This window comes from Atta colombica, unplaced genomic scaffold (genome assembly GCF_001594045.1).
Source record: "Atta colombica isolate Treedump-2 unplaced genomic scaffold, Acol1.0 scaffold166, whole genome shotgun sequence".
Lineage (NCBI taxonomy): Eukaryota > Metazoa > Arthropoda > Insecta > Hymenoptera > Formicidae > Atta > Atta colombica.
In genome coordinates this window covers 1,003,071-1,021,149 of record NW_017259257.1, presented here as the reverse complement: position 1 = coordinate 1,021,149, position 18,079 = coordinate 1,003,071, and the positions used below count along the sequence as shown (strand labels likewise).

General features: G+C 33.3%; 1 protein-coding gene across 1 annotated transcript in view; it reads left to right on the top strand.

Moving 5' to 3' along the window:
- The first annotated feature begins 1,781 nt into the window (after positions 1-1,781).
- LOC108686233 (inositol hexakisphosphate and diphosphoinositol-pentakisphosphate kinase 2) overlaps positions 1,782-18,079 on the top strand; it is an 18,373-nt gene continuing 2,075 nt past the window's right edge. Inside the window, exons 1-27 of the mRNA XM_018191416.1 lie at positions 1,782-1,883; positions 2,007-2,167; positions 2,313-2,420; positions 2,491-2,586; positions 5,342-5,539; positions 5,606-5,746; positions 5,819-5,910; positions 6,363-6,528; positions 6,722-7,014; positions 7,379-7,573; positions 7,674-7,760; positions 7,827-8,015; positions 8,158-8,255; positions 8,541-8,678; positions 9,144-9,173; positions 9,893-10,127; positions 10,202-10,637; positions 10,716-10,849; positions 10,944-11,058; positions 11,132-11,371; positions 11,436-11,552; positions 11,644-11,801; positions 11,917-12,065; positions 12,991-13,038; positions 15,307-15,612; positions 17,156-17,377; positions 17,756-17,996. Coding sequence (XP_018046905.1) covers positions 2,388-2,420; positions 2,491-2,586; positions 5,342-5,539; positions 5,606-5,746; positions 5,819-5,910; positions 6,363-6,528; positions 6,722-7,014; positions 7,379-7,573; positions 7,674-7,760; positions 7,827-8,015; positions 8,158-8,255; positions 8,541-8,678; positions 9,144-9,173; positions 9,893-10,127; positions 10,202-10,637; positions 10,716-10,849; positions 10,944-11,058; positions 11,132-11,371; positions 11,436-11,552; positions 11,644-11,801; positions 11,917-12,065; positions 12,991-13,038; positions 15,307-15,612; positions 17,156-17,377; positions 17,756-17,996 — 4,157 coding nt within the window. The 5' untranslated portion in view covers positions 1,782-1,883; positions 2,007-2,167; positions 2,313-2,387. The remainder of the gene's footprint in view (positions 1,884-2,006; positions 2,168-2,312; positions 2,421-2,490; positions 2,587-5,341; positions 5,540-5,605; positions 5,747-5,818; positions 5,911-6,362; positions 6,529-6,721; positions 7,015-7,378; positions 7,574-7,673; positions 7,761-7,826; positions 8,016-8,157; positions 8,256-8,540; positions 8,679-9,143; positions 9,174-9,892; positions 10,128-10,201; positions 10,638-10,715; positions 10,850-10,943; positions 11,059-11,131; positions 11,372-11,435; positions 11,553-11,643; positions 11,802-11,916; positions 12,066-12,990; positions 13,039-15,306; positions 15,613-17,155; positions 17,378-17,755; positions 17,997-18,079) is intronic.

Sequence of the window (18,079 nt, the reverse complement as noted above, 5' to 3'; positions counted from 1 at the left end):
TATATATATATATATGATTCTTAATTACAGAGTATTATGTATACTTCTAATTTGAGTTTTTATGTTTCAAAATTTTTTGTTATATTTGACTCTTATGTGCCCTATATTCTTGATATTGTTTTTTAAATTAAGAGCCCTTTGTTCTTGTAAAAACCTCATAATTTACCTAAAGTAGAATTATGTATAGATTATTGTATAGAATGAAATATTTTTTATATATTTAATAATTTTGGTATTATGAAATTTTATTAGCATTATGTACATAATTTTATTTTTTTTCCACCATCAAATTGTAAAAAAATGCAATATAATACTATGTACTACATATGCAAATAAAGTAAATTTATCCTATGATTCCATAGCTCAAGTCTAGCCTTGACCTCTCTCAATAAGGGGGATTTCTATACAAATAAAAAGATAAAGCTTTATTTATAGAAGTGCGATACTATGATTATTAAGAAATTTTGTTTTTAGATGCCCAGATCTGGTAAAGATTTTTATGCAGTCCAAGGAGTTTGATAATAATAATTATACAACTGCTGGTGAAGGAAAAAAATCTATTCAAACAGTCCTGAAAATTGAGCTTATTATTAGTCATTGAAAATTGACTAACTATGAAATTATAATCGGAAATGAGTTACCAAGTGCAACTATCCACTATTCAACCATTTATTGTCCAACCCTAATCCTGAAGAATCAAAGATTGTTTTAAATTATAAAATTTGTAGGATGAGAGATCGAATCCAAGACCTATCAATTATAACTCAACTATTTTTATGTGGAGTGACGTAACATCCCAAGTAAATTGCAATTCTATCATTATCTATTCGAAATTTCTGTCTAAATTCATTCAGATTTTATGATTATTGTTTATAATAGTTTATATTTATCATTTGCAACTGCACTATGTCTGTCTATATTTTTTTTTATTTAATATATCTTCCTCCCGAAGAGAAAAGAAAAAAAGATAAACTAGTGCAAAAGTTCAGCTAAAAAAAACAGGCCTATTGACAGAAGATAAAAAGATACATAAAGTTCAGCTGTATGCAAACCTATATTCATAAATCTACATGTATATGAAAATATATAATATACATAACATCCCTGATAAAAATTTTTCTTAGAATTTTTTATATATATGAATTCTGAAATATATTCTAAGATTTCTTATTTTATACTCTCCAAAAAAATACTCCAAACTTTTTTTACACTGTATAAGATTTTTTTCAAAATGGAATGAAAAATTTTTAAAATCTTAGATATATTTCAGAGAGAATTCATATATAAAAAAAGATTCTAGAAAAATCATAGATTTTCTCGACATTTCTGAAAAGTGTTTCAATTTGCATTTAAAAATCCACTAAATTTTTTAGAAATTTACAAAATTCAAAAATTATGAAAAAAATCTGAAAAATTATATAAAAAATTCTAAGAAAAATTACCATGGGAAATTACCCTTGAAATTTCAGTTTCATTCATATGCAATATTTTTTTGAAAATAAGACTCCTGATAGAACATTTTCCAAACTCTCGAATTCCCTCTTGTATGTCGGGTAGAAGTGACACATGCGCAGGAGATCCCGCTTTCTAGGGGAAACCACTGTTGAGAATTCGAGATTCGATCTCGTGAACACATGCCGGGACAAGATCTGTGCGACGTCAACAGACACGCAAGTTCAAACGGCCGGACAGACGCGATCCTCAATCGTGTCACGTTACAAGTCACGTGCGAATATCGTCGTCACGAATCACATTTTCGTAACAAACGGTAAGTACTGCTGAGTATCGCTCGATTTTCCTTCCGTCTCCGCGCAAATCTGCTGGCGAATTCATGCGGCCGTTTTGCATGGCGCGCACTTCACCAACGCGTTGATTAAATCGGAGTAAGGCAAATACTCGACGCTATTGTTTGTAATTAGCCGGGTATTACAAACGCAGTTATCTCGATGGATATATAAATCGTTACCCGTTTCTAACTCCCCGCAAATATTTGCTTTCTGTTACAGCTCGTTAGGAAAACAACGCATCGAGCGACGCACATCATCGCTTAACGAACACTGAGGAAGGACGTTCTTGTAAACGTCATTGTAAATTATCACTGGAAAAAAAAAACATTGAAGAATACTCGCTGACACTCGTTAAAAATTCAAGTGAGAGGGAAGAGCCTGTAAGATCAAAAGAACAAGACAGTTCTTTTTTTTCTTAATTCGCACATCTCTCAAATAGTATTTCGCACCTATTTATAAATGATATTAACAGATTGATAATTAGTGCAATAATAATAATTGATATAAGTTAACACGGTTAACTAGTTTCAGTGCACAGGACGTTATCTGACATAAACACGTGAAACAGGTATTTGTTTTATCAATGAGACCAAATCTGTCATGTCTTACACTGAACTGGAACATGGTTACCAAGTAAATTCTCTTTATAACCATCTCAAATTACAAATTGTTCCGCTTGATAACGGGATTTTTTCTTTTACAGGGTCTTAGGAATGCAAGCAGACCGATGTTCTATATAGGAGATATAAATACAGTGCAGTCATCTGGTATTCCCTCAATCTATCGTTCATCGAAAAGAGTAAGTTTGGGATAATTATTTTACTGTTGGTGAAATACACGAGGTCTGTTTTCTATAACTGAACTAGTGTACGCTAGTGGAACTTAAAATGAAATTATGTTTGATATTTAATGAAAGCAAAAAAAAATTCGAGTGTAGTCTAGTATGGGAATAAAAAACAGGCCTATGACTGCAAGTATCTGTAATATCGCACAAAGCACAGTTTGAAATCTATCCTTTAGCTTCCTAACAGCACAGTATATTATAGTTAGTATATTATAATATTTATAAAGTTGTATATAAAGTAGTTTATATATAAAGTTTTTTAAATGTAAAAAATGAGTGTTCATTTTCGTTATATGCGAATAATTTTCTAGATCTTGCATCTAGTTAATTGTATGTATGAATCTGGTCTTTATCTGATGAGGTATCACAGACGTAGAGAAGCAACGTGACGCGAACAGAGCCACATATCTCTTGAATAACAATCGATTGTTATTCAAGAAATGGATTGATTTGAAATTAGTAAAACAGCAACGTTGTTGCACTTCTAGCTTTTTATCTTGTGTTTATGTTATAAAAACGACAAATGTGCCAGCTATAAAGCAGCTATAAGAAAACAGCATAACATTCAGTCGGAGGTTAGAAATCTACACACACACACACACACACACACACACACACACACACACACACACACACACACACACACAGACACACACACACACACACACACACACACACACACACATATTAGGCATGTGATACATATATATAAAGCATATGTGTAAATATTTTTTTATACATTTAAAAAATTATACATCATCTATTCTTTTACAATATACTTGCTCTTTACAAGCGAAAATATGCCAACAATTACTTAAACAGTTGCTAAGTAAATGTTGATGGAACTTTTGTCGATTAATCACTAGTACCTACATAGTCAAGAGATATATCCTTATTACATAATATCAGCTTTTAAAGAATTAAATCAATTCGTGCAAGTATTTGCAATAAATATTAATAAATATTTCTATATAGTAAATACAATCAATAGAAGAATAGGTTAAATTTTGTGTTTTTTCATGATGTTTGGTCAGATAGGAATTTATCTCATCACAAGACACATTATTCGAGCACGAATGGTATGATATGGCATGTGATACAACAGTTTAAATTTTCTATTGATGCATGTGTAATGCAAACAGTTATCCCATTTGTTACTTAGGAATATTGTACATTTGTTAATATTTATCATCAATTAGAGCAATGCTAATATTGATTGCATTATATATTCCTTCTAACTATGCTTGATAACATTATGCAATTGCCTGCGAGTTTGATTCAGAAGATATCCGCTACTCGTTACTCTAACAGTGTATGAACGCAGTTTATATAGGCAAACAATATGTATATTATTAAAATTTAAATTAATTGATAATTTAATGCTACACTTATATCATTTGAAGGTATATAAATATTGTATGCTGCCACAAAAGTATATTTGAATCCTAAGTTATAGTGATAATGTTTAAATGACAGTGATAAATTTTTCTTTATCTTTCTATCATGATATGTTAATCGTAATCATATTTTAAGTGATCGATATTGGAACATTATCAATTAAATCGTTGCTTATTACCAGAACAGAAGACATCAGAATTTATGGAATATTTAATTCTTGAAGATATATAACAATGAATTTTATTTCCAAGGTAAAAGCGCGTGTGTAATGTGTCTGACTAAAGAAATATATATTGTAAATACTCTAATAAGAATGTGCTTAAAGATTAATTCTATAAAAATAGTAAACACACAAATAATAAAGATTTATCAATTGAACATATAACAGGTATATAGTTTTCTGTGATAACTTATCAGAATTACTAACCGCATAGAAATTTGCTTACAAGAATTTCTTATATATTCATGTATTCGAATTATAAATTATAAATAGGAAATGAAGATAGATTTCACTATATTTCTTTAGTTTGCTGTAATATTTTTCTTCTTTCTTTTATCACATTAATATCTCACCTTTTTTTCTAAATCTTTCATTGCAGTGATTAACACTCATGCTTTGGTTTTACTTGTTGCTGCATGACAGTATTGCATTTCTTATTGATTCTGGATTGTAGTGATAATGGTATATGTAGTTGGAATAATGGTAAAGTGAAATAAACAAAAATAGATAAAAGTATAAACGTGTAGGTGAATGAAAATTTCATGCTGAATGAATCACGAATTTTTTAAATAGCGTGAATTTTTATTTTCAAATTTACATATTTCACGCTTTGTTGCTTGATATGTATTACCTTTCTATGTAGGCAATAACATATGCGATCAACGTATAACTTACTTATCAAAAGATCAAACTAAAGAGTATAATGAGTAATCTTACAAGAGTTCGCGATGAAAATTGTCCTGCTGACGACAAGCCTAGATTTCTATCCTGCCTAAAGGCATACTGGGTGAGCACTATTTAGCTTGAAGATTTACAATCTTCGTCACTGCTTGTTATATAGCGGAATTTAGAAATCTCGTTCATTTTTAGACACTATATAAAAGTATCAGGCTGTGACATTCTACTTGATCTATCATGATTATCATCTTTTCAAAAGAAAAAATGAGTGTGTGATAGTGAATTTAATTTTATATTATATATTAATTTTATTGAAATGTTTATTAAAATTATTTTCTTTATTGGTATTGCATTAGATATGATTTGCATAAGCGATGTATTCTTCTATTACTTATTGTTTATTTTACTTTCTAGCCTGAATTATCAGAAGGCAACCAAGATGATGCTTATATGGGCGGCAGTGATGTGGAAGGAGAGGGAAAGCAAGTTCTGGTTGGAATATGTGCAATGGCGAAGAAGTCGCAGAGTAAACCGATGAAAGAGATTTTGACAAGGCTCGAAGAATTCGAATATATAAAAATTGTCGTCTTTCCAGAAGAAGTGATATTAAAGGTAATATATATTTACGTTATGGAACCGTATTTTTACAAAATATCTTTTGTTTTTGTTTATTTATAGGAACCTGTAGAAAATTGGCCTGTAGTTGACTGCTTAATAAGTTTCCATAGTAAAGGCTTCCCCCTTGATAAGGCTATAAATTATGCAAATTTACGTAAACCATTCATCATCAATCATCTCCCGATGCAGTATGATATCCAGGTATATAAGCTTTTAATTTCAGAATACTAATGTATTTTTGTATTACATATATCCTCTGCGTATTAATTGTAGGACCGAAGAAGAGTTTATGCTATACTGGAAAGCGAAGGTATCGAAATTCCACGGTATGCCGTTCTCGACAGAGATTCACCAGATCCGAAACGTGAGTTACAAAATTTACATATTACATTATTTATAAATAAATTGTAAATACTTAATCTTCGCGATCAGGTTTTGAAATCAAATAGTCATTACGTACGGTACTCAAATGAATTTAAAATTATAATAATTCATGTGTGTCACTTATACGTTTAGTTCTCTAGGGACGGCATCATCTTGTCATAAAACAATTTTTTTACTGGTTTTACTAAAAATTGTTTTATTAATGAAAAATTGGATAGATACCTGTCTCCTTCATTAATATATATATATAAAACTTCTCTGGTGATTAAAAATAATATATTTCAGTGCTACATACATTTTCATCTTCAGTTTTTAAGTAACTAATCTGTACATCCCGAATTAACCCCAAATTTATCTTGAATTTAATTTTAAAGTAAACAAATATGCAAAACTTGTTTTTAGGAAGTTAATCTTTATATGTAAAAAATATAAACTGTATTTTAGAACACGAATTAGTGGAATCAGAGGATCACGTAGAGGTGAATGGTATTACTTTCAATAAACCATTCGTGGAAAAACCAGTATCAGCTGAAGATCATAATATCTATATTTACTATCCTACTTCTGCTGGAGGAGGAAGTCAGAGATTATTTAGAAAGGTATATATATATATGTTATCTTAATATATATTAGCTTTTATTTGAATTATTTATTATATTATCTTTCCTGAAATTAGTATATAATTCTTTGTACAAGATGTAGAAAGCAAACATCATTTTTCTTCACATGGAAAAAATTAAAAATGAATATTTATTGTATATATACTTATTGAATAATGTTTGTTTATTACAGATAGGTAGTCGTAGTAGTGTATATTCTCCAGAATCTCGCGTTCGCAAGAGTGGTTCTTATATCTATGAAGATTTTATGCCTACTGATGGCACCGACGTTAAAGTCTATACCGTGGGACCTGATTACGCTCATGCCGAAGCGAGGAAGAGCCCTGCTCTCGACGGCAAAGTTGAGAGAGATTCGGAGGGCAAAGAAATTCGTTATCCAGTGATATTGAATAATGCTGAGAAATTAATTAGTAGGAAGGTATGTTTGGCCTTCAAGCAAACAGTATGCGGTTTCGATTTATTAAGGTATGTGAACATTTTTATATAATACGTATATTTTCATATAATAAAACCAATATGATAAGAAATTAAGTCTACTTTTTCGATAATTCTTTTTATGAACAGTGATATGTCGCAATATTCATTAAAAAGATTTCTTATATAAAATCTTTTGTTTGTTTGTAACATTAAGATGTACATTACATGTCAACATAATATAATTACCGACGCAGTTATCAATATTATTTTAAAACGCGTATCATGTTACAATAGCTTTGATTTCTGTTGCGACACTGACTTCAGTCAAAAAACAGATATTGACACAAGTGTGTATTGCGCAATTTACATAAGTGGCCAAAAATCAAGTAAGTACAATTGATTTTGGTTACAGAGCAAACGGCCAGTCATTTGTGTGCGATGTGAATGGATTTAGTTTTGTAAAGAACTCGAACAAGTATTACGATGACTGTGCCAAGATTTTGGGAAATATGATACTTAGGGAGTTGGCTCCCACGTTGCATATTCCGTGGAGCGTTCCCTTTCAATTGGACGATCCTCCTATCGTGCCAACCACATTTGGCAAAATGTTAGTCTAACTACAAGTGATAATTAAACTATACACAATTATATCCTTACTATTGATGCTTGTTTTTCAATTATTACTAATTACTTCGATATTTATCTAGGATGGAATTACGCTGTGTCGTGGCAGTTATTAGACATGGTGATAGAACCCCAAAACAGAAAATGAAAGTAGAAGTGCGTCATCCTAAGTGAGTAAAAAAGATCTTATATTTTCTCATCCGAAAGTATCATAATTTAAAATTTATGTCTCATAGATTTTTTGAGATATTTGCGAAGTATGATGGCTATAAACACGGTCATGTCAAACTAAAGCGCCCTAAACAGCTGCAAGAGATTCTCGATACAGCGCGTAGTCTGCTAGCAGAAATACAGCATCGTGCGGCGGGTCCCGAATTGGAAGAAAAACAAGGGAAATTGGAGCAACTTAAGAGTGTCTTAGAAATGTATGTAATAAAACAATAAACAATAAACAAAACAGTACAGTACTTACTTAATGAATTAATCAGATGTACATGATTATTATTAATATTACACAATTGAATAATAAATGATAAATTTGTAATAAAATTATTAACTCTATTGCAGGTACGGGCATTTCTCTGGCATAAATCGCAAAGTTCAATTAAAGTATCAACCGCGAGGACGGCCGCGGGGAAGTTCCTCCGACGACGGTAGCGATCTTAGTATGCTTCGTTTGTTTTTTCACTTATTTTATATAATATATATACAATATGTATTTTTAAGAATATATATTTAATGAATATATTTATATTCATATCCATATTCAAAATGCGATGTTAGCATTTGCCAAATAATTCACGTTACCTCTACTATAGAATTTAAAAAATAAAAACGCTTACGGATCGTAATAATAATAATATATTTAATAGATATATTTTACAGAAAATTATATATCATATATTCATGTATATGAAGAAATACGCGTCTCTTCACTTTTTCTCTTTTAGATCGATTAGGGGAACCGTCTCTCGTTTTAATATTAAAATGGGGCGGAGAGCTGACGCCGGCTGGACGTATTCAAGCGGAAGAATTAGGACGCATATTCCGCTGCATGTACCCCGGTGGTCAAGGTAGACACCTTAGTGGTTCGTATCTTATGTTCATATGCTTGCCATGCTCGCTTTTAAGTTTCTACACAGTATCGAAAATCGTTTCTATAATAATTTTCCTCTATTAGCTAAACCTGATCTGGGTTTACCTGTGATATATGAACTATAATCTGAAAGCCTGTAGGCTTTCGGTACGAATTATTGTCTCTTGTATCTTGAGAATGCTATATTGTACAAGTTGCAAAATTATTGAACGGCTTAAAAAGATTGGCGTATTGATATTGAATCGTATTTTCACATGATTTTTATCACTATATTTTGTATGAGAAATGTAAAAGCTATTTGAGAGTAATATCGAATTTGTGCGAGAGTAATTGCCAGTGTAGCAACCACTGTGGCACTAACAACCATTGGCAATCATATCTAACTAGTAGTGAGATGTAGTAATATTACACTTTCGAGAGTCACATATAGGATAATTTGTCTCAAATGTTATTTCAGAGGAAGAATCAGAGATGTTACCAAATCACGGTAACCTTTTATTTATGATCCACGCTTAGTCCATAGTTCTCTGTAGATTGTATTGCTGTTCTTAGAAATAGCGATGTTACGGTCGACGGCGTTAACAGTAAGAGTACACTTGCACAGTTTGTATTTCTTTATTTGAACGAGTTCTCGAGTTGCCACTCGACTTAGCGAAAACAAACCGTTGTCGGCAACTAGGGAATAGCATGGTTTAGCGATTTTAGCGTACACCACACTTACCTCTCGCCACACGCTTTTTTTATGCTAATGTTCCATTAGTTTCCATTAATTTTGTTTTTAACGGCACTATAATACATTAAATATAATTTTTTATATGTAAAATGTTATGCACGTATTTGTACAATATGTGTTCTTCGAAACGTAATTTTTTATTAAAATACCAACAGAGGAGTTTTAAGGTAACTCTAAAACATTTAGAGACATGAAAAACTTGCAGCACCTTCCGTGTTATGTCACAACGTTAATTAATATAATATAATTAATTCCGATATTATATCTTTGCAATATAATTAATCCCGATAATGTCTTTACATATTATGATCTCGATACTAAAGCATAGATCATCTCGACAACTATTTTTTTATTTATTTTTTTTTATTTTTGGAGTACTCTCTAAATTGTTCCGTTGTGTTCTATGATTATGATGGTTGTGACAGAAGGAATCCCGTCGATGTATTGATACTATTCCCTCTTATTAAATGTAGGTGAATACGCAGGTGCACAAGGATTGGGTTTGTTACGCTTGCACTCTACGTTTCGCCATGACTTAAAGATCTATGCTAGCGATGAGGGACGCGTTCAAATGACTGCTGCAGCTTTTGCGAAAGGATTGCTTGCATTGGAGGGAGAGCTAACGCCTATTTTAGTGCAAATGGTGAAAAGCGCGAACACCAATGGGCTTCTAGATAACGACTGCGATAGTAGCAAATATCAGAATATGTGAGTAGATCTTCACTAAACGCTTGAATTGTAATTAACTTTTTCCACATAATATACGATATTTATAATTATAGGGTAAAAACGCGCTTGCACGAGCTGCTACAACAAGATAGAGACTTTACTCGGGAGGATCGAGAACAAATCAATCCAGGAAACGCGCTCAGCATCAATGCCGCTTTAGATTTTGTCAAAAACCCGGTCCGATGTTGCCAACATGTTCATACTCTTATCCAAAAACTCTTAGATATCGTGCGAATAAAAAAGGAAGATCCGAAGACAAAGGACACGATACTCTATCATGGTGAAACGTGGGAACTGATGGGACGTCGCTGGGGAAAGATAGAAAAGGATTTTTGTACGAAAAACAAACGTTTCGACATATCTAAAATTCCCGATATTTACGATTGTATAAAATACGATCTGCAACACAATAATCATACATTGCAATTCGAACATGCGGAAGAATTGTATACGTACGCTAAATCTTTAGCGGATATAGTAATCCCTCAGGTATAATTTATTTTTGCCATTAATTCTATCAATATTTTATTTTTCTAACTGTAAATTTTATTATATATTAATGCATAGGAATATGGTTTAACGGTACAAGAAAAAATGACTATTGGCCAAGGGATATGCACGCCTTTGTTGAAAAAAATACGGGCTGATCTACAACGAAATATCGAAGAATCTGAGGAGACTGTAAATAGGCTTAATCCTAGGTATAACATTGAGTCTTGTTTTTGTAGAATTTTCTTCTCTAACAATTTGAGATTTTTTTAGTAACTATACAATTATTATTATTGTGATCTATAGATATTCCCATGGTGTCTCGAGTCCAGGACGCCATGTACGTACGAGGCTATATTTCACAAGTGAGAGTCATGTACATTCCTTGCTAACTGTGTTGCGTTATGGTGGTTTACTCGATGTAAGTGATGTATTATAATTAGAAGAAATAATTTCCTGTTTTATTTTTTAATTTTTTATTCATCGATTCGCAGGTGGTGAAAGACGAACAGTGGCGGCGCGCGATGGAATACGTCAGCATGGTCTCCGAGTTGAACTACATGTCGCAAATTGTCGTCATGTTGTACGAAGATCCAACCAAAGATCCATGCAGTGAGGAACGTTTTCATGTCGAATTGCACTTCAGTCCTGGCGTTAACTGTTGCGTGCAGAAGAATCTGCCGCCTGGTCCTGGATTCAGACCACACTCGCGCAATGAGAGCAGTCACAATGTGGTAAGATTTTAAATTATCTGTATAATACGCTATCTCAATACAAATTAATGAATTTTTTTTTAAGGGGGAGAGTGGTGGTTCTGGTCAGGATACTAGTTCACAATGTAGCACCAGGATAGAGGAAGAAGATGCGGAATTGGGCATTATTGAGGATGATTTGATAAATCCTACCGCGCAAGCTGTAAGTACAGTTTGTTTATTAATTTTTGGCAAGTGTTATTTTGTTCTCAATTATTCAAATAGTTATACGATAGACAAAAATTTGCTTTCAGGATACGCCTCCACCATTAATGGAAACAGACACTATGGACTCTATGCTAGACAGTCCAACGACTAGTCGTGGGATTGACATGATGGATCTAGATCCGAATATGATGGACGAACCGTATGATAGTGGATTTTTGCAGAGCTCGGCACCGATTCCAATCAGGTCTGCTATTATATGCAATTTACATTGAGCATTCTCTTTACACATTTTCTGTATACATTTATTATTCTAATAAAATAATATGTGAAGATTTCATTCAATGTTACTGTATGTACAGCGCTAGAACCGTGGCCGGACACGAAGCTGCTAGACTTGGCAGCCAATTAGCGGCAAGTCAGCGACAACGCCGAAGCAAGGAGGCAGGAAATATCGTGGAACCACGCGCGCGAAGCTACGATCATCAACGGCAAGAGAAGCCCGAGAAAGGTAAGTGCACCTTAATGTGCAAGTTATCCATATCGGTGAGCAGATTTAGTGAAGTAAATGTGAAGGATGTCGCTGATAAACGAACGATATTTGGCCGAAATATAATATTAATGGTTGATTTATACTTGCTGTATACATATGTGCGTGCATACGCGTACATACACATGAATATACGAAATGTGTATGTAAGACATGTACGGTATCCTTAACACATTTAATGGTTTGTGCATGATTATATAATTATTGATTATTGGTCTTCTTTATATATTTATACACCATCTTAATGGCAGTCGACATTTATAGTATGCTACATATGAATGCCATATATATCCTCCTTTCCAAATTATATAATAGATTCACACCATGAAATTATATTTTATCACGATAAATCCTATTTCCCTTGTATAAGTAGTGATTAATGAAAAATATATCGAAGTTTAATGTCGTGCTTGATTTTCAATGAATTTTAATTTAATGAATCAATAATTCGATTATTAATTTGTACAATTTTTACAGTATGTAATTAAAAATATTTATGATATTTATGATATTTAAAAGATTAATATTGTTTCTAAATTTTAGGCTGAAGTTGTATTGTTAAATTTGTAGATGTTTCTTGTTATCTAAATAAGAGCAGAGATTTGAATTTATATCATTTTTACGAAATCGCATGTAAATGAATGAGTCGTGCGATATAATAATGTATGTATGATGTAAAGATATCTTTGTTTGCTCTTCGAAGAATAGTTTTGCAAAAATGCGCGCAAACATATAATGAGGTTTAATATATATTATGTATGTGTTATGTTAACGTTAAAGGCATCGAGATATTAGAGCTTTTTAGAGGCTAATTACTGGCAGTTGAATTGATGGTGGAATATCGCCACAATGCTCCCTTCTGTGTTCTACTGTTCTCTTTTTGTAGCTGCGGACAAGCTGCAGTATCAGAGCTTGGACGCGGTCAACAAAGAAGGTACGTTTTTACCGGTTATTAATTTTTTTTATAAAATGATTTTTTGAGATAATGTACACGTACTGTACACGTAATGTACAACTTTCGGATGAATATTTTATCCTTATTTTTTTTCCATAATCAAGTAGATCCGTCCTATCCACATGTACATTTTTTTTTATCCGTAGAAATCCTTATGCATATGTGGCAATGAAATAATTCCATCAATCGATATTGCATATAATTATGCTAATAAAATTTCATGTCGAACATATAGCATAACTCTGATATTCTCATATAAAGCAGATAATTCAGCGGATTTTTATTTTCGTTGCAATTAATGTGCATAGTTATTGGATATATGTATATCAGTACCCAGAATGCGCTTATGCACATCGTCGGTATTACAAAGTGTTAATTAAAGTAACTGCCAATTCTCACATCCTACATCTTATACTTCGTAATTACAGTCTCGTATCTCATCCCTTCCTCCAGTGAATTAATCTTGTATATTTTGCCCGAGTTAATTTTTCACGATATGTTGTGAGTTAATCTGCATTTGTTGATTTCATTATTTTTTCTTTAATCAGTTCTACAAATCGCACGTATTATATAGATAGAAAAAGGATTGGTATCATTTTTTCTTTTCTTTTAATGATTGGATCTCTGGAACACCGGACGAAGTGCGAAACATGCTCTGGTTGATCTATCCGGATAGGGCGATTTATCCGGAAAAATTTAATGTATCTTGTTTCATGTAGCCGAGAGATGTGTATTTTGCCAATGCCAGGGTAGGAAGCGGATTCCAGTTGAAATAACTCTTTGCTCAGCGATAATTGTGCGCGTGGAAGCCAACTAATAAAGTATCGGCGACTGTCTGGACCACACACGCACTGTAGTGTGGTTCATTTAGCTGCTCACCCGAATCCTCGATCCTAAGATCATCATGTTCACGAAACTCGCACATCTTCATTACCATCGAGTCTTCCTTCTTAGAGCTCTAAGCGCACTTGCCATACGTTCATCGTATAAGTTCCTCTAAAGTGTCATCGAATTTCATATCATCGATTTTCTCAAACAATTGTTGACTCATCGAATATTCACAGCTTCCTTTTTTTGTATTTACATTTGCGTTCATGTCGATTCGTCGTTATCGTGTTCATCTTACATCGTCACCATTTTCATTGATCGTCGAATGTTATCTTTAAATAAATAGCTCTCAAAAACATATAACATCGTCACCTCGTTCCTCTTCTTCATGTATAATTCATAACAATAATCAAAAGGAAAAAGGGACTCGGACCAAAAAAAGCATCATATCTTTCCACTATATCATTATATACTAATGTCGTTTGAGCTTTGACATCCTAACAAACTTCAATGTTACGAGGCTGTATATGTAAAAAGTCGTATGGTTTGATTGGCTTATTGGTTGCATGCCACGGTTGTATGATGTTGTGCATACTCGTGAATCCGACATACTCGCTAAACTATGCGCAGAGGGCGTGGAAGGTATACTCTATCCTTAATTTTATTTCTTCCTTGACGAATCTTTAAACGCCGAAGCAATTAAAATATAATATTTATATTTTGAATAATCTTATTCAAAAATTATTTTCTATATATTTATATATTTCATACATATAGTAGTATGTATATATTTATTTATATTGTATTATATATGTACTGCGTAAATATAGATGTAATAATTATAACAGATTTTAAGATCTTTACGCTGACAATTCTTATATTTGTTACAGAGATTGTTTCTTTATATATAATTTTTTAATTATTCATAATCTCTGTAACGTACGTATAACACGTAAAGCAAAGCATGTCACAAAGTGCATAATAAAGTAAAACGTTCTTTATGTCAGATTAAACTGAGATTAGATTGAGATTGAATTTTATTAATCAAAATAACATTCACTAATCTTGATATTAGTTTTATTTTTTCTGATTAATGAAATTCAATCTCTAATCCGATACGAGTTACGGTATATTATGGTAATCATTGCTTTTTTATCGCGAGAGCAGTAATCCAAAGATTCGTCCCTTCCGGTTCTTTAAATCAAATGGATTTTTTAATCGGTTCTTTCTCTGTTTTGTTTTCTTTTCTCTCCTCTTCCTCTCACTATACCGTCATTCCGAATGCTGCACCATACCCTGCCGTCTCCTTCTGATAACGCTATCACATCTGGATCTATTGCCTGCGCATTTCGCACACTCCTCATGCACCGCATCGCATCGCAACGCATCGCTACGCAACGCAACACAATTCGCTATCAGCCGCGGGGCCAACTCCGGAGGAATTTCGCGACGAGGAACGCACGTGGAAACCGGTGACGCTGCTGCAATCTTATAGCTCGCCGGAACTACCGGTTTCGCCGGACGAGAGCTTCGCTTCTTCGTGCTCGCTTCGCAATGCGTGCAACGATAGACAACTATCCGCCAACCTTTGCTCATTGCCCGATCCATCGTTCGCGACCGTCAGCAATCTGCCGGAGCGGACTGTCATCGGTTATCGTGGCCGCGGCAGAAAATACGAACGATCGCGCTCCGAAGTGACCTTGCTCTCATCCGTCGAATCCTGCGGTGAGTTCAAGGGTAACGACAAATTCACTCATCTGAACTAATGGAAAGATCGTCGCATGTCGGAGTGGCGCATGGAAGAATCTGAGAAAAATGTTTGGTTGAAAATGGATAAACTGGAAAATTCTTGACATCAATCAGAATTCCAATTGTCATAATTAGAATTTAGTAAATTTAATCAGGCAATTCTAATTTGTCCATCTTCAACTAGAATTTTAATTAATCAAACATTTCTTTCAATATTTCTCTCAGTTTTATTCAGGTCTAATCAATGTCAATGAAAATTTTGTTTGCCCAAATATTACACTATGGGAATAATATACTGTAGTATATTCACCCAATTCGATTGTAATTTCATAAAAATGAACTTTGAAAAAAATCTTTTTCAATCGAAACACTAGACATTAAGCATAACGGTATTAAGAAAATATATGAATAAAAATATTTTTCATTGCTTTATTAGTGAAAACAATGGAAAAGTACTGGAACAAGAATATTGGATATGCCATAATCAGCGAAAAGGTTTAAGAGTTAGTAATATAAAGAAATAAATATAACGTACATTATCATCTGGTGATAGTCGGGATTATTCTTCTTGAATCACTAAATAATGTTTCATCTTGTCCTTTCGTTGATAATTTCTTTTACTGGCATAACTTTTATTGGCATCGATACGCAGATTGGACGCGATTGAATTATTTATTTTCCATGCGCTACTTTGCGACCTCAATATTAGATACTGAAAACCTCGATTTACGAGATAGATACGAAATTGATCCTACGTGAATTGCTGCATTATTTCTAGATTTGATGAAATTATGTTGTCTGACAAAGAAATTATTTAACAAACTAAAGGAGATCAGATTTTTTAAAAGAAAGGGAGATAATCAAAAAACTATTTACTGCAACATAAGTAGTACAGCAAATTAGTTGGGCATTCGCAAAGTTTAATTCTTTATCCGTTATATTTTGCTAATTTGTTCAATTAGCTTGATATTCTTTTTCGAAGGAAGACCAACGTCAGTTTTTGTTTCCTAATTTGGATTATTCCCACTATTCCCACTAATCGAGATTCGATTCGAGTCCTAATCTTCTATTTCTTTCTAAATTTATTTTCAGAAAGAGGATGTAGAGAGGAGGTAGAGAATCAATCGTGAATTGATTAATATAATAATTAATATTGTATTGGGAATAATCCTATGCTCACCGATTTGCTTTGCTCGTTATCACTCTGTCATCTCTTTCTGATTATTAATGTTCCTCTTCTCATCTTGAGACGCGAGCACAAACTCAAGCACGGGCACGAGCACGAGCACGAGCACGAGTATGAGTATGTCATGGTAGAATTTAAGGCTTCACAGTCGCTCTCTGCCGGCTTTTAATAAAGACATGCCAATTATATACATATAACAAATATTCACCGTTATCACTATCATCGATCCACGAGACTAATCATCATCAATGTCCGGAGTATTTATCAGCGTCTGAGTCCCCCGTCCGTCCAAACATCCCGTGTCCAAGCCTCATTCCTCTTCTCCACCCCTAGACACACGATCGCGGATCATTCAACCTGATCCTACCTGCACAGCAAGGCGCCACCGACACAGTATCTCCGGACAGATGAGTTATTTCAAGCTGCTGGGCTACAATGTCAGCAAGAAGCTCACTGGCTCGGCCAACAGTCTCTTCAGCACTGCCGTAATAAGCGGTTCCTCGAGCGCGCCGAACCTGAAGGACATGGTACCACCTCATGCGTCCGCGGTTGCCGGTAGTATCTCTAGATTATTATATATTTAATTTATAATTTATATTTAATTTTATTATATATTTAATATATAATAATAATAAATATATAAATAATTAATTTTCAGTAATTTTATGCTTAATATAAAATTAGCAAGATTATTTCTCGGATTTAATCAAACATAGTAACAAATAATATTAAAGCTATTGAAACTCATTAAATCTTATCCGAACAGTTTATCCTTCAATTTAAATAATTGTATATCTGATAAAATTCAGAAAAATATCGATTTTTTTTTAAAATATCGATATTTTATTAACTCTAAAATGAAAAATCTGGATAGAAGAGAATAAATTAAAATATTGAAAAAAATGATTTTTAATTGGCATGTATATTCTATAGCGATAGAAGGCTTCGGCGGGGTGCCCCCCATCAGACCCTTGGAAACTCTACACAACGCGTTGTCGCTACGTCAACTAGATTGTTTCCTGGAGATGATGACCACAGCGCCGTTATATAGAACCCCAGCCTCATCACCGCCTAAGTCGTCGCCGGCCGGATCGACGCACGAGTCACTCAATCCACCTCTCGTCCACGCCGGGATTAGTCGCGAGTACCACTCTTCCGACACAGAAGCTGTCAGGTATCGTAAGAAATTATATAAAACATGCCCGTGAGTATTTAGTTCTTTCCTCTGCGCCAAATTTCGAGTAAGAATGCTCCTAA